At 43.3% G+C, this 18,170-nt stretch overlaps 1 protein-coding gene across 6 annotated transcripts in view; it reads right to left on the minus strand.

Moving 5' to 3' along the window:
• Positions 1–18,170, minus strand: part of LOC126281658 (zinc transporter 1) — a 556,713-nt gene that overhangs the window by 33,435 nt on the left and 505,108 nt on the right. For all 6 annotated transcript variants that reach the window (XM_049980799.1, XM_049980800.1, XM_049980805.1 and 3 more), the window contains one exon: positions 8,466–8,657. In XM_049980799.1, coding sequence (XP_049836756.1) covers positions 8,466–8,657 — 192 coding nt within the window. The remainder of the gene's footprint in view (positions 1–8,465; positions 8,658–18,170) is intronic.

Below are 18,170 nucleotides of genomic sequence, written 5' to 3' on the forward strand. Positions count from 1 at the left end.
AGCTTGGATTCCACTGCATCGCTGCTGTCGGTTTTCTTGAATGTCCCACCTAGATATATGAAACTGTTGCATGGAAGCGTAAGTGCGTCTTGGGGCTAGATGACAATCCTGATTTCATCATTCTTGTTAAACGTGGTTGAAACGTAGGGTTTATGAGAGAAGTATTCTTGACATATAATTCTCTCATCATACTCTACTGGACTGGTTATACTGAGTGAAGACATCACTGAATGGCTTCAGTACAACTGAAGTAAGGAACTCTTCGTTCGCAGGTGTTATCACTTTGCTGTTCGGTAGTGAAGTGGCATGCTGTGGATTGTGTGCACTCGTTTTATACCGTATGTCCACCCTGTCTTAGATGTAATCGTACAATGATTTCCTCAACGTGAAAGTCAACAAGTTGATTATTCTGGTCCACAATACACAGTTCTAAATAGTCCAATGTCTGAACTGTCTCTGGAAGGTATATTTCATTGGCATGGGTCTCAATAACCTTATACCCCGCTGCAACTGAGGGGAAGAATCGGTAAATAGTGTGAATCGGACTATTGTTGAGATAGGAGTTAGTTGCAATGTTAACCTCAACGTGGATTGTGCTGATGGGGAGTATGTCCACAGTTTGATCTGACTTGTAAAATTTACTTGGATCCTTCTTCAAAACCCGCCCTTCTGTGAAACCCAGCAGGCGTCCTATTGAACCTTTCTCGTTAAAGTCAATCGTTGCATTTAGTCCTTATTTAAGATTTAAGTGTGCTGATGTTTGCAAATAGTTCAAAACCTTTTCCAAACTGTTTTAAGACTTCGTTTAAATCATCGATATCATATACACCTGGTTCTATTTCCACAATGTCTATTTCACCATTAATTCCAGATGCAGTTTATTGTTAGCCTCAGTGATATGTGGGATGCTATTGTATGTCTCCAGTCCAATCAGTGCAATACTCCAGTCACCAACGCTCAAATAAATTGGTGAGAAGTAATTTGCATGCAATACATATGATAGTTCTTTTAATGTCAAAGTGTATGACACTGCATCTGAAGCTCAACTTCTTCTTCTTTTTCTTCTTCTTTGTGAACGTCAAGAGAAACATGATGCATAGATGTCTACAGAGGTGTGTATTAAAGTTCTGATAGCGTCGATAATTTTAGAGCTCACGTCTTCTGTGAGTGAAGTATCGTTTTAATTCTTCTGGTGGTTGCAGGTCACCAAATGAGTTGCAATAGTAGACGGTATCCGCATTTTTCATAACATATGACACCCAGTGGGTGCCGGAGCCACCAGCAACATCTAAATTCACAATACCGCATTCACCAGTTTTCCACATAGTCTTTAGTAAGGTATCCCGCATAAACACACCATGGAATCTTGGTATCTTGAGGCTAACAGACTTAAGATGGTCTGTATTAGTGAGTGGTCGATCTGGTAGGACCGCTAATGGGCTATTTTTTATTTATTTATGAATAGACCAAGCCCTTTCCTGTACGGTTTCAAGTATCGGCTTCCATCATGTGGTTATGTCTTCTTGCCTCTTCCAACTGTACTTGGGAGTTTTGCACGTTCGAGCAATAGCTGCAGCACCACCCGTGAGGGAAGCTACCCCCGAGAGCGTGGAGAGGGCTGGGATGAGAAATGGAATAACACCTCTGGATGTCTTGGGTATTGGCAGAACTCGAGGTGTTTTAACCGATTCTCCTCTTCTTCTTCCCACATCTTCCTGCTTCAATGCGTTTTTAGGTGCATACATCGCTGTCAGGACACAGTTCTTCAAACAGTTCTGCTTCCCGCCCTTTTCCTTCTCCTTGTTTAGTGCACAATGAGCAAATTCGTCACTCCTAAACCTAACTTAATTTTTCCACACGCAGTTTTATCAATCGCAAATGCTGCGATGCGTTGACCTATTCCAATATCCTTTCTTCTCCCTATTGCCTTAGCCTTATCAGCTAAAATCCTATCTGCAATGTGACGACTTGATAGATCTTTATTTGCAGCGTATGTAATGTCGTGCTCCATACATGCTTCGTCGAGCAGATTAATCCCCTTATCACCTTGCACCAAGCATTTCTGAAGCTTTGTGCCAGGTTTACAGTAGCTATACCCAGGGATGTGTAATTCCACTGGTAGCTTGTCTAGAATACCACCACCTCCTCTAATGTGTCTCCAAGCATGCATGTTACGATAATGTGGTGGTTGTGGACTATGCACTCCCATTATATAGCAAATCGCCGGCATCAATCCAACTGTTTTGTGTAGCAGGAGAAACAACCCATTTGACTAGTGCTTTATTTCCCCGACGTCTTATGACTCTCTCCACGGGAAAAACATCCGGTTCTGAGCTTTCCTGCAACCCCTCGGTGTAGAAGCAGCCTGAAATTTCTTCACCTTTACTATCCTTCAATATATAAGTTATAGGATTCGTTCGTTGCACCTTTGAAACTGTAAATATCTCAGTTGACTAGTTCGGTAGGTATGATTACTCAAATGCTGTCTTGTGTTTTGAGATACACACCAAATGACGTACATTAAATTTCTGTTTGCGTGGATCCAGCATCTTAATGCGATAGTACATCGTATCCATGAGTCTATTATCAAGAGCATCGATTGGTCTCATTTTTATTGCGCTATGTTTAGTTCGATTATACTGAGAAATTATTTCTGGGAGGATATCTGTCCATTTGTATGAGCTGCGAAGGTTGAAACGCATCCACATTCGACCTTTTATTGTTCTGTTCAGACGCTCCACGATACTTGCCTTCAGGTGAACAAATGTTGAGTAGTGATGTATTCCGTACCGCTGCATCACGGTCTTGAAATAACTATTGTAGAACTCCCCACCGTGATCGGTTTGGAGGTTGTCTGGCAATTGATTCGTTCCTGTCTGTAGCAAACGCTCAAAAACATCCGCGACATTTCGACCCGTTTTTGTTTTGACAGGCAATGCCCAGGCAAATTTGGAGTTGTATCAGTAACCTTAAAATATATCTGAATCCATTATGCTGCTGTGGATATTCCCTCGTTTCTACAAGACCAGCTTGCCCCAAGTCATAATATGTCTGCGAGGGTATGTTTTGCGTGCTGGTTTGTGCAGTTCTGGAACTAATGTCTCCATACTTATTCGATGATATCTCTCTCTCCAAGCTCCGAGGTTTTTGAAACAACCTCATTCGAATGAGCTGTATTACCTGCAGCAGTTGATGCTGTGAGCAGCCATAGTCGTCTATTAGTGGGTTGGGATCGTCATAATACTGAGGGATTCGATTGTTCACTGCTTTATGCTCAATGTCAATACCATGACCGCTGCGTTGTTGTTGTTGTTGTTTTTTTCGCCTTCAAGTATTGGTTTTATATTTCTTGTTGCTCAGGCTTTTCGTGCTCTTGCGTACACCAGTCATATACACTATTTCACGGCATGTTTCCCTATCATTAACTGAATAATTTATAGGTCCTTTTGGCAGGTCTTAGGAAAATAAGATTCATTAAGCCAGGTGTTCTCTCAAACCGTCTATCACCAATCTATATTGTGTCATCGGTTACAGTTGTAGGATGCGTACCTAACATGTACGGTCTGCCCCTGCTGACGCCGAATGTTCTAACTATCTGAACAGGGGTGTGACGAATAATGTATTCATCAATGGCAACACCCTCGTTATCGTATGTTTTTGCTTTTGCTGAGAGCTCTTTGGAGAGATTCAGTAACCGGCTTAAAGGTCTCTCTCAGTGTTTGCTGTCGATCCGTATGCCCTAACCCCAACAGCCGTAATTTCTCACGAACTGCTATACTCGCCTGAATCACTTTCTGCTTCGTCGACATCTCGGTGTATACTAATCAGACATCTCCCCAGCGTGAGGCTTTATATATTCGGTCATTTTCTTCCTCCTCTTACCATGATCCTGATCGCTCTTCTCAACAAGGAAGACTACATCTATTTTCCCCTCAACAGCCTCGACCTTTTCCGTTAAGTTGCTTACTTTCTCACTGACTTAACTAGCTCATTTAACGCATTCACCATTCTCAGAAGAGTCTGATAATACGTCTCTAATTCGCTGCGCATACCTGCAACTTCATGCGCAATAGCCTGAATTTTCGCATTCAGGTACAGGCAAATGTTATACCTGTACACCCATCCTCTCGGTTTGAGAGGAAGACGTACGCTCGAATTTGTCCGTGGTGTAGCGTAGACTGGCGTACCAACCTCTCTTACCGTGCTATATATGAAGAAATTCCTGAAAGTTTAGCCTGTACCTACCATCACTCAGTTTTCTTGTTTTATCAGTAACGAGAAACCCTTACTGTGAATGATTCCAGCAATCTGCACATATCTTTATACAAAATCATTGAACGACATGTCTGTTCCGACATGTGCCAGGTAAATATGTTTTAAATTCAGATTGTTTTGTTTGAAGGCTATAATGAGGTTTGCGTTATCCTTAACCAACTGTTTTGGGATTCTGGAATATGTTATCTTAGATAAAATACATCAGCACCCATATGACGACCGAAACAGAAATATTTTCGAATTTGGTATTGGTTTTCCGCAGCAACATCGTCAAATATGAAGACGTGTTCGGCTTTGCTATTTCAGTTGGGGGGGGGGGGGGGGGGGATATTACTGCTTTCACTAAATGTCGTGTATGTAACACCATCTACACCGTGCAGTGTCTCCTGCAATATCTGATACTTGGGTAGAAACAGTGTTTTCGAGAATACACAATCATGTTCAAATCGGACTCCATCTACATGTGTTAGAGTCATGAGGACATGAGTCTTCCCAAAATTGGATGGACCTACAATAACTATTCGTATATTATCAGGAAGGAGAATTATTCTTCTTCTTCTTCTTCTTCTTCTTCTTCTTGTCTTCATTTGCATCTTCACAGGACCAGTCACCAACAACAAAGTTCTTGTGATGAGGATGTTTCACCCACCCTGTCATGATACTAACGACGCCAGGTACAGACAAGTATTTGATATACAGGATGGTCCATTGATCGTGACCGGGCCAAATCTCTCACGAAATAAGCGTCAAACGAAAAAAACTATAAAGAACGAAACTTGTCTAGCTTGAAGGAGGAAACCAGATGGCGCTATGGTTGGCCCGCTAGATGGTGCTGCCATAGGCCAAACGGATATCAACTGCGTTTTTTTTTTTTTTTTTTTTTAAGTACTAGCCCCCATATTTTATTATATATTCGTGTAGTACGTAAAGAAATATGAGTGTTTTAGTTGGACCATTTTTTTCGCTTTGTGATAGATGGCGCTGTAATAGTTACAAACATATGGCTCACAATTTTGGACGAACAGTTGCTAACAGGTAGGTTTTATAAATTAAAATACAGAACGTAGGTACGTTTGAACATTTTATTTCGGTTGTTCCAATGTGGTACATGTACCTTTGTGAACTTATTATTTCTTAGAATGCATGCTGTTACAGCGTGATTACCTGTATATACCATATTAATGCAGTAAATGCTCAAAATGATGTCCGTCAACCTCAATGCATTTGGCAGTACGTGTAACGACATTCCTCTCAACAGCGAGTTCGCCTTCTGTAATGTTCGCGCAAGCATTGACAATGTGCTGACACATGTTGTCAGGCGTTGTCGGTGGATCACGACAGCAAATTTCCTTCAACTTTCCCCACGGAAAGAAATCCGGGGACGTCCAGGATACCGAGTAGCATACGTAGCACACGCCTGTTGGGCATTTTGATCAGAATAGCCATACATGAATACGATATCGACCTTTTCCGCAATTGCTAAACGGTCTATTTTCACACGACAATGTATCTCGAAGCACATACCTGCCGCACTGGCGGAATGATACCACGTACTTATACGTTTCTGACTATTACAGTGCCATCTATCACAAAGCGAAAACAGTGGTCCAACTAAAACATTCATATTTCTTTACGTACTACACGAATATGTAATAAAATGGGGGTTCCTATTTACAAAAAATGCAGTTGATATCCGTTTGACCTATGGTAGTGCCATCTAGCGGGCCAACCATAGCGCCATCTGGTTTTCCCCTTCAAGCTAGACGAGTTTCGTTCTTTGTAGTTTTTTCGTTTGATGCTTATTTCGTGAGATATTTGGCCTGGTCACTATCAATGGACGACCCTGTATATAGAAAACACACTTGAAAGTATAATAATAGTATGACCCCCTCCCCCTCCCTCCCTGCCCCCTCCCCCCTAGCCTCTCTACTTATGTTGTCATGACAACCAACAAGATATCTGTCCTCATGAATGCCCAAACACAAACTGTAATCAAGAAACATCTGGAACACCCTGTTGATGAGCATGTTGCCAAACAGAACGTTCTTCATTTCAATGACTGCTTCAAAGGTTATGTCTTCCTATCAACATCAGCTTTCCTGAGCTGTGCAGGTGGGAATTATCTCTGCACTTTATCCTTCATTCCTGCAACCCCCTTGGCTTCAGCTTTGTTTAGTCACTGTTCTTCACCCACCTAACCTCCTGCGCATTCCCACTCCAGCACTAAGCAGCCTTCTATGTCCTCAACAAACCAACAACAGTCTTTTTACTTCTCTCCTTTTGCACCCTCTTCCCCCACCCTCTATCTTACCTCTCAACTGCACATAGCTACTCATGCTCTATCCTGTCCACACCATATTCCTGTATGCTCTCACAAGCAGCACTTTACTGTCCCACACCCCTATCCTGCTATCCCTCCCCACCTAAGCCTCCTCCTTATCCCCACAATTCAGAATGTTTCTCCCATCATACACAAATGCTTCTAGACTGGCCTCCATGGCCAGAGACAGTGGTCGTGTGTGTGTGTTCTGTATGGCCTATACAGTGACTGGATACTACCCCCTCCCCCCTCCCCTCCCCCCCCCTCCTGGAAGACTCTCAGTTGTTGCACACAGACTTACACTCCTGGAAATGGAAAAAAGAACACATTGATACCGGTGTGTCAGACCCACCATACTTGCTCCGGACACTGCGAGAGGGCTGTACAAGCAATGATCACACGCACGGCACAGCGGACACACCAGGAACCGCGGTGTTGGCCGTCGAATGGCGCTAGCTGCGCAGCATTTGTGCACCGCCGCCGTCAGTGTCAGCCAGTTTGCCGTGGCATACGGAGCTCCATCGCAGTCTTTAACACTGGTAGCATGCCGCGACAGCGTGGACGTGAACCGTATGTGCAGTTGACGGACTTTGAGCGAGGGCGTATAGTGGGCATGCGGGAGGCCGGGTGGACGTACCGCCGAATTGCTCAACACGTGGGGCGTGAGGTCTCCACAGTACATCGATGTTGTCGCCAGTGGTCGGCGGAAGGTGCACGTGCCCGTCGACCTGGGACCGGACCACAGCGACGCACGGATGCTCGCCAAGACCGTAGGATCCTACGCAGTGCCGTAGGGGACCGCACCGCCACTTCCCAGCAAATTAGGGACACTGTTGCTCCTGGGGTATCGGCGAGGACCATTCACAACCGTCTCCATGAAGCTGGGCTACGGTCCCGCACACCGTTAGGCCGTCTTCCGCTCACGCCCCAACATCGTGCAGCCCGCCTCCAGTGGTGTCGCGACAGGCGTGAATGGAGGGACGAATGGAGACGTGTCGTCTTCAGCGATGAGAGTCGCTTCTGCCTTGGTGCCAATGATGGTCGTATGCGTGTTTGGCGCCGTGCAGGTGAGCGCCACAATCAGGACTGCATACGACCGAGGCACACAGGGCCAACAACCGGCATCATGGTGTGGGGAGCGATCTCCTTCACTGGCCGTACACCTCTGGTGATCGTCGAGGGGACACTGAATAGTGCACAGTACATCCAAACCGTCATCGAACCCATCGTTCTACCATTCCTAGACCGGCAAGGGAACTTGCTGTTCCAACAGGACAATGCACGTCCGCATGTATCCCGTGCCACCCAACGTGCTCTAGAAGGTGTAAGTCAACTACCCTGGCCAGCAAGATCTCCGGATCTGTCCCCCATTGAGCATGTTTGGGACTGGATGAAGCGTCGTCTCACGCGGTCTGCACGTCCAGCACGAACGCTGGTCCAACTGAGGCGCCAGGTGGAAATGGCATGGCAAGCCGTTCCACAGGACTACATCCAGCATCTCTACGATCGTCTCCATGGGAGAATAGCAGCCTGCCTTGCTGCGAAAGGTGGATATACACTGTACTAGTGCCGACATTGTGCATGCTCTGTTGCCGGTGTCTATGTGCCTGTGGTTCTGTCAGTGTGATCATGTGATGTATCTGACCCCAGGAATGTGTCAATAAAGTTTCCCCTTCCTGGGACAATGAATTCACGGTGTTGTTATTTCAATTTCCAGGAGTGTATTTTTCGGCTACATGTTCATAATACCTTTTTTCCTCCGTTTGTAGTCAGGAATCCTTCCCTGCAGTCTGTTTTATTAAAGTTCACCCTGTATATTTTATAGTTATCATCATAGGTGTATTGAAAGTACGGGTGACAGCCGACTCACCCAGCGTGTCGCGGCACATCTCCCGCGGCCCCTGCCTGGGCTGCTGCTGTGGCGGCGGCAGCGGAGGTTGGCGAGCCTGCGAAGACAGCCGACGGCGGCCCTGCTGCACCGAGCGCCGCGTCACGGCGTGCGCCAGAACCACGTCTCCGCTCGGCGTCACCTGCAGGAAGCTCGCCTGGTGGAACGTGTACCCTGCCGGCGCAACAACAGCTCCGCGTCTCTCTCTGCTTCGCAGCACGGCGACACACTACATTCTGTAGGCCTACTGCTATAGTGTTAATTAAGGAAATACGCTGATGGAGCCAAAAACATCATGACCATTTTGATTTTATCCATACTGGATAAGAGGTCGTGGTTGTGAATGTCAATGTTAATGTTAAAAAATATATCGGTTCAACCACTTGTCTATAGTGTAAAACACTGACAAGGAAACCTCCCCATCGCACCCCCCTCAGATTTAGTTATAAATTAGCACAGTGGATAGGCCTTGAAAAACTGAACACAGATCAATCGAGAAAACAGGAAGAAGATGTGTGGAACTATGAAAAAAATAAGCAAAATATAGAAACTGAGTAGTCCATGCGCAAGATAGGCAACATCAAGGATAGTGTGAGCTGAGGAGCGCCGTGGTCCCGTGGTTAGCGTGAGCAGCTGCGGAACGAGAGGTCCTAGGAACAGTCTTCCCTCGAGTGAAAAGTTTACATTCTTTACTTTCGCGAAATTATGATCTGTCCGTTCGTTCATTGACGTCTCTGTTCACTGTAATAAGTTTAGTGGCTGTGTTTTGCGACCGCACCGCAAAACACAGACACTAAACTTATTACAGCGAACAGAGACGTTAATGAACGAACGGACACATAACTTTGCGAAAATAAAGAAAGTAAACTTTTCACTCGAGGGAAGACTTTTTTTTTAAATCTTATTTTGTTCGCTTTTGTTCGTTGCATCTGCTCAGGGCGGACGTCGTACAATATCCGTTTAAGTTCGTTGATGATCCATTAACTCAGTTTTTTTATTACAGAGGGCAGCTAACCTTCTGACCGAACACGCTGAGTTACCGTGCCGGCGTCTTGAACCAAGGACCTCTCGTTCCGCAGCTGCACACGCTAACTATGGGACCACGGCGCTCCTGAACTCACACTCTCCTTGATGTGGCCTATCTTGCGCACGGACTACTCAGTTTGTGTATTTTGTTTATTTTTTTCATAGTTCCACACAACTTATTCCTGTTTTCTCGATTGATCTGTGTTCAGTTTTTCAAGGCCTATCCACTGTCCCAACTAATAACTAAATCTGAGGGGGGGTGCGATGGGAAGGTTCCCTTGTAAGACTTACGCGTTTCGGAAGCTTCCATCATCAGAATAATAAAAAGTAAAAGAACCTGTTAAACTCGCTAAAATGGAACATGCACCCGGCACGATAAAATTGATAATAAAATTAAAACATCGTGGCTACTTCCCTTGTTGCAGCCGTGTCTTCCAAGGTGCAGCTCCACGTAGTCGTCAAAATATAAAAAACTCTAAAATGGTGTCGCCTATGGTGTTCAACATCTAACCACATGGCGCTCTCCTCTATCGTCGTAAACCGCCCGTATGTCTTCGTTGATACCACACACCACGTAGTCAAACACGACACTAAAACGCGAGTGAGCTCACACGCAAGTAAACAAGGAAGTCACAGAGATGTCTGTACAAACAGATAACGTATACATGTTCCAAGGACCTCATGAAATGATGCTATCCTGCCAATTGCTAAAAGTGTAGTTACTAAAAGAAGCTAGTGAAATGTTTGAAAAAGTTATTTGTATCACCAGTTATCTGTTCATTCAGTGTGTTCTGATTATCCACGCTATGTATCGTAATTTTCAGCTGTTCTAGTAGATCCAGCTTTTTGCCTTTGTCCTGTCTATGTAAAATAACGAGATCCTGATCTATTCCCAACATGGGGTGTCCCGTTTCCCAAATATGCGTGGCTACAGCTGACATTTCGAAATTATTAAGCCGGAAAGCATCGCTATGTTCTTTGTAACGTACTTTGAAGGAACTACCAGTTTGGCCTACATAGCTTGCCTTGCACGTGTTACACGGAATTTTATAGACCCCAGCTCTTAGTGTAGTGTTTGGCTACGTGATGTGTGGTATCAACGAAGACGCACGGGCGGTTTACGACGGTAGAGGAGAGAGCCATGTGGTTAGATGTTGAACACTATAAGTGACACCATTTTAGAGTTTTTTTATATTTTGACGACTACGTGGAGCTGCACCTTAGAAGACACGACTGCAACAAGGGAAGCAGCCACGATGTTTCAATTTTACTATCAATTTTATCGTGCCGGGTGCATGTTCCATTTTAGTGAGTTTAACAGGTTCTTTTACTTTTTATTATTCTGATGATGGAAGCTTGACTTCCGAAACGCGTCAATCTTAGTGTTTTACACTATAAAAAAAGTGTCTGAGCCGATATGTTTTTTAATATTGACGTCATGACCACCTGCTTAATAGCTTGTTTGTCTTTGGAATTAAATTCTCCGTGTCAGAGGTCCGACAGTTTATTGGTAGGTTTGTGGAGATACGTGGCATTAGATGTATACACACAGGTCATGACATTCGCGTAAATAACAGGCCGCAGATTTGCAGTGATGACGCCCAATGGCGACTCAGATGGGTTCCGTAGGATTTACATGACGCGAATTTGGTTACCGTGACATCAACGAGAGTTCACCATAATCCTCCTCAAACCACTATTGTGGCTCCGAAACACCGACAGTTATAATGTTGAAAGATGACATCGAGCATGAAGGGATACAGGTGGTTCGCAGTTATCAGTGTGTCTTCGATTATTAGCACAGGTCCCGTGCAAGCGCAGGAAATGTCTTCTACATCTACATCTACATGATTACCCTGCGATTCACATTTAAGTGCTTGGCAGAGGGTTCATCGAACCACAATCATACTATCTCTCTACCATTCCACTCCTGAACAGCGAGCGGGAAAAACGAACACCTAAACCTTTTGTTCGAGCTCTGATTTCTCTTATTTTATTTTGATGATCATTCCTACCTATGTACTTTGGGCTCAGCAAAATATTTTCGCATTCGGAAGAGAAATTTGGTGACTGAAATTTCGTAAATAGATCTCGGCGCGACGAAAAACGTCTTTGCTTTAATGACTTCCATCCCAACCCGCGTATCATATCTGCCACACACTCCCCCATATTACATGATAATACAAAACGAGCTGCCCTTTTTTGCACCCTTTCGATGTCCTCCGTCTATCCCACCTGGTAAGGATCCCAGACCGCGCAGCAGTATTCTAACAGAGGACGAACGAGTGTAGTGTAAGCTGTCTCTTTAGTGGACTTGTTGCATCTTCTAAGTGTCCTGCCAATGAAACGCAACCTTTGGCTCGCCTTCCCCACAATATTATCTATGTGGTCTTTCCAAATGAAGTTGTTCGTAATTTTTACACCCTGGTACTTAGTTGAATTGACAGCTTTGAGAATTGTACTATTTATCGAGTAATCGAATTCCAACGGACTTCTTTTGGAACTCGTGTGGATCACCTTACACTTTTCGTTATTTAGCGTCAACTGCCACCTGCCACACCATACAGCGATCTTTTCCAAATCGCTTTGCAATTGATACTGGTCTTCGGATGACCTTACTAGACGGTAAATTACAGCATCATCTGCGAACAACCTAAGAGAACTGCTCAGATTGTCACCCAGATCATTTATATAGATCAGGAACAGCAGAGGTCCCAGGACGCTTCACTGGGGAACACCTGATATCACTTCAGTTTTACTCGATGATTTGCCGTCTTCCACAGCATAATACTGCTCCCACCAGCCTGCATCCGTGGGGTGCTGCACGTTTCGGTTAATCGTTCACATCGATGACAGCGTTTATGGAGATGACCGTCGACCAAGTGTAGCAAAAGCGTGATTAACCTGAAGAGCCGACACGTTTCCTTTGATCAACAGTCTAACTTTGCTGGTCCCATGTCCACTGCAACCGTAACTGACGATGTCGCTGGGTCAACATCTGAACACGTTGGGGTGGTCTGCTGCGGATCTCCATATTCAACAGTTTACGACGAACGGCGTGCTCCGAAATCCTTGTGCGTGCACCAGCATTGTGCTTTTTCGGCAGAGACGCCACATCTCACCATCTATCCTACTTTTCGCAACAGACAAACCTCCGTACCCCATATTCGGTGAAGAGACGTGGACGTCCAAGTGTTAAACACGTAGTTTCACTACCCTACCTCTTTCCGTATGTGCTCACGAGAGTAGCAAATGAACATTGGATCAGCTTCGCCATTTCCGAGATACTCGTTCACAGGCTCCGAGTACTACTGTCCACTGTCAGAGTCACTTATCTCAATGGATTTCCCCATTTGAAGTCCATATCTTCGCTAGGGTGATCCCCCGCCCGTGTCTGCTCCGCTAACATATTCTTTTGTTACTGGGTCACGTTCCCGCAACGCCACTAGGTGGAATCCAACGTCGCGGTGGGCAATGGTCATGACGTTTTGGCTGATCAGTGCACATTTCCTGTATGAGTGCATGACCATTGCGAATATTTTGTGAATAAAACCAGTGATTGATTCAAGAAAATTTGGGTGCCAGAATGCACCTCTTCAACCATGCAACCCTCCCCACCCCCTCCTCCACCCTCCCAACCATGAAAATGACAGGTTTAGATTTTTGAAAACTTGTGATTAAAAGTACGGTAAGAAATGATGTTTTTACAAAACACTGTTCTGAAATTCAGGTTCTTAAAACATAATACATCATCATCGTCATCGATGACGTCATCATCATCATCATCATCATCATCATCATCATCATCATCATCATCATCATTTAAGACTTATTATGCCTTTCAGCGTTGTCTGGAGCATAGCCCCCTTATAAAATTCCTCCATGATCCCCCTATTCAATGCTAACATTGGTGCCTCTTCTGATGTTAAGCCTATTACTTCAAAATCATTCTTAACCGAATCCAGGTACCTTCTCCTAGGTCTGCCCCGACTCCTCCTACCCTCTACTGCTGAACCCATGAGTCTCTTGGGTAACCTTGCTTCTCCCATGCGTGTAACATGACCCCACCATCTAAGCCTGTTCGCCCTGACTGCTACATCTATAGAGTTCATTCCCAGTTTTTCTTTGATTTCCTCATTGTGGACACCCTCCTGCCATTGTTCCCATCTACTACTACCTGCAATCATCCTACCTACTTTCATATCCGTAACTTCAGCCTTATTGATAAGGTAACCTGAACACCCAGCTTTCGCTCCCATACAACAAAGTTGGTCGAAAGATTGAACGGTGCACAGATAACTTATTCTTGGTACTGACTTCCTTCTTGCAGAAGTGAGTAGATCGTAGCTGAGCACTCACTGCATTAGCTTTGCTACACCTCGCTTCCAGTTCTTTCACTATGTTGCCATCCTGTGAGGATATGCATCCTAAGTACTTGAAACTGTCCACCTGTTCTAACTTTGTTCCTCCTATTTGGCACTCAATCCGTTTATCTCTCTTTCCCACTGACATTACTTTCGTTTTGGAGATGCTAATCTTCATACCATCGTCCTTACATTTCTGATCTAGCTCTGAAATATTACTTTGCAAACTTTCAATCGAATCTGCCATCACAACTAAGTCATCCGCATATGCAAGGCTGCTTATTTTGTGTTCACATATCTTAATCTCATCCAGACAGTCTATTGTTTTCAACATATGATCCATAAATCATATGAACAACAGCGGAGACAGGTTGCAGCCTTGTCCTACCCCTGAAACTACTCTGAACCATGAACTCAATTTACCGTCAACTCTAACTGCTGACTATGTAAAGACCTTTAATTGCTTTCAAAAGTTTGCCTCCTTTTCCATAATCTCGTAGAACAGACAATAACTTCCTCCTAGGAACCCGGTCATATGCCTTTTAAATCTATAAAGCATAGATACAATTCCCTGTTCCACTCGTAACACTTCTCCATTATTTGCCGTAAGCTAAAGATCTGGTCCTGACAACCTCTAAGAGGCCTAAACCCACACTGATTTTCATCCAATTGGTCCTCAACTAATACTCGCACTTTCCTTTCAACAATACCTGAGAAGATTTTTACCCACAACGCTAATTATCTTTTCTGTTTCCATGTTTAAAGACTGGTGTGATTACTGCTTTTGTCCAGTCTGATGGAACCTGTTCCGACTCCCAGACCATAATACCTTATAATAAAAAATAAATAAAAACATAAAATTTAATACGAACAACAGGTGCCACCATTTGTCCCCACAGCACTGCCACTTTCCTCCTAGTTGTACTCTATACATATTGGCACAAGACGGTAGTGTTTGTGACTATGACGTCATGTTTCCAACTGCTGATAGATGCTACTTTCAAACAGTAGCATGCAGCTGTTCACTGAAGATATACATAATTCCTAGTCTATCAGGGTCACGCACAATTCCGACTTCCCGAAGAGTTAGGAAAAAACAAAACACGATGTGACTTCAGACATGGACTCAGATGTTTAATAAGTGCTTTAAATATTATTTGTCTTCTGCTCATTCAGTTATATAAGGACTGGAGTATTTAAGGTCTCAGTCATTACTACAAATAAGCAAGACATTTGAACACTAACGCCTCTATAACACGCCTTCATAAAACGTTAATTGCGTGAGCCATTTGTACCATATAGCAGCTGACTGGCGCGCGGCAATACAACATGGAGAGAAAGACGTGGCACCCTCATTCGCCTTGTCACCCTGCGGCTTCCTCTCCTTCCCATACAGCTATGGAGACGTAATATTCCTGTCAGAGTTTGTCGTTCGTAACTTTCGCAACAATGAGAGGAAAATAGGTCACAAGTTTTATATATACAGGAGATAAGTAAGCTTCTAAATGTAAAATATAACCAACCGAATAAAATATATGTACGATATTTTTACACTATTTATAATTTAACCACTACAAAGCTACATTTTCTTGTTGCAAGCCCCTAAGCTGAGCAGATATACAACGAAAACAAGTGCACAGGAGATAAAAAAAATAGGCTCGCATTAATTTTAAAGTGGAAGAGCAGCAAGGTTGTGAAAGTAGTGTGTAAATAAATAAATGGATCATTTGCAGTGTGTTTGTATTTGTAGCTCGTAAATTAAATAAGCAGTGTCTACGTTACTAGGTAAAATCGTCATTAATGAACAAGTGAATACATGTAAAAGTTGAACTAAAATAATATTATTGTATGTTAGCATCGACGTAGGGATGAGAAAATCCGGCCAGTTATAATCACTACCGGTACTTTAGTTCTGAATAACCAGAAATTTTCGGTATTTATTTGGTCTCTGTTGTAACAGATGTTTTTATTTTTTACCAATAACCAGGCAAAAAACAGGAATATCAGTTAGCCATAGCAGCGGTGCTAAGATTTTTAGTTGCTAAATAAAGCTTTTTTGAAGTAAGAGTAATTTTTATTCGTAAAATTTGCATTGCTTTGAAATATTGCTTTCTTTAAAAAATGGGGAAAGCTATTAGTGCTACTTTAATAGAACTGCCGACAGAAACGAACAACAAACACGTCATTAGAATTAGCACATCCTTGCTGACACAACAATGCACGTGCTACCACGTGCCGTGACGTGGCCTGCTAGGACTTGCCCCATCTGGTCTTCTTGGCAGTTTCACACTGACCTCAGGTGCATTACAGAATGGCAACATCCCTAGCCTTCAAGATTTTTTTTAAGAACTGCGATATCAATTATACACAATACTCCAGTTGCTTTCGTAGGTGAAAACTGGCTAGGAGGCTATAACCTTGTGCGAAGGAGAAAAATTGAAACTTAACGGTTTATTCATACCTACAATAAAAATATAAAGTAGCTCATCTGCTAGTAGCTCTTGGAAACGGACAAATTAAAACGAAAAACAGAGTTCTTCATCCTCAGTTATCGCCCTTATGCACTGATCACGCGTACTGTGTAAATGGTGGTATGATCCCCGATTACAAAAAGATTTCTAAGGAGAATTTGAAAAAAAAATCAGGATCATTGGGAGAATATTGGTGATTTTATTACAAAAGTCGAACACTTATTACTATTCGAGAAAAGCAGCAAATGTTGGCGGAGACAATCATCTTTTATTTGCCTATTCAATTTAATATTTGATGCTATGAATCTTGAAAATTATAGTGACAAAATTTGTTCAACCTTTGTTCGATTTCTACGTCTGTTACAAGAAATATTGGGAATAAAAACCGAAAATCGGTTATTTCATAAACCAGTTAGTTTGTGCGGTTTTAACAGTCCGGTTAAACTGGCGTCGAAAGAACCTATAACGGAAAACCGGCTGTTTAGCGGTAACCGTCATTCCTAGCCTCTAGACAACTTTGGCTGTCATTGTTTGCAGCGAGAGGAAAGAGGTTACGTGCTTGCCAGCTCCTATGTGAGCTGAGGGCAGTAAACCGCTACTGCGGCTAATTATAGCTTGGTTTAATACACGTGTACTGTTTTAAATATCCGACGCCGACGTGTTCCAGTAAGTTAGAAAATATTCCATGGGAGGTAATGCGATGCGGCCAAAATGAAGCCCTGAATAAAACCATTTACATTGATTAACAAATTTCTGTATTTATTACACTGGTTTCTGCTACTGCCGTCATCAGGTGCCAGCAGTTAAGATTAAGCAACAAAGAGCGACGGGCGTTTGTTATAGAACATAAAGCAATAAAAGATGAAAAATTAAAAAGTTTAGAAGTATTTATAAAACGTTCGATAACCAAAAACTTAGAACTTGCAACAAAACATGCAGTTGTCAGGACCAAAAACAACCATGCCCAAGCGAGACCTTGTCAGAAATAGTTTCAGCTCCATGTACACTTAAAAAAACACGGAACATCACAGAGGAATGATATATCCTCTGTGATGCTCCATGGGTTTTTAAGTGTACATGGAGCTGAAACTATTTCTGACAAGGTCTCGTTTGGGCATAGTTACAAATCGAACAAAGGTTGAACAAATTTTGACACTCTCATTTTCAAGATACATAGCATCAAATTATAAGGTTCAAATGGCTCTGAGCACTATGGGACTTAACATCTGAGTTCATCAGTCCCTACCTAACCTAAGGACATCACACACACACACATGCCCGAGGGAGGTGGTCGCGCGGTTCCAAACTGAAGCGCCTAGAACCGCTCGGCTACACTGGCCGGCATCAAATTATATATATATATATATATAATTTGAAGGGTAAACTTTTAAGTTGTTTTTTTCATTGTAGGTGTGACATGTAGTTCCACGTATGTTCGTTACATGGTGTCATAATGAATATGGAGCTGAGAAGGCTTTATGCGTCAAGAATTTGAGAAAACGAAGAATGCAACGGATGACCAACGAAAATTTAGGATAAAGTACGAGAGAACAGCACCAGCCAGAAAGGCAGTCTACTGATGGCATGTAAAGTCCCTTGAAACTGGATGTTTGTGTGACAAGAAAAGAAGAGGTCGGCCAGGCGCGAATGGAAATGACATTGAACAAGGTAGAGAATCTTTCACAATGAGTCCGGCAAAGTGTCTACGCAGAGCATCACGTGAGTTGTAAATGTCAGAAATGACTGCGTGGCGTGTTTTTCGTAAAAATTTGAAACATGAGACCATCCAGACTACAGTTAGTTCAAAAATTATACCCTAAAGACAA

Source organism: Schistocerca gregaria, chromosome 7 (genome assembly GCF_023897955.1).
Source record: "Schistocerca gregaria isolate iqSchGreg1 chromosome 7, iqSchGreg1.2, whole genome shotgun sequence".
NCBI classification, from domain to species: Eukaryota; Metazoa; Arthropoda; class Insecta; order Orthoptera; family Acrididae; genus Schistocerca; species Schistocerca gregaria.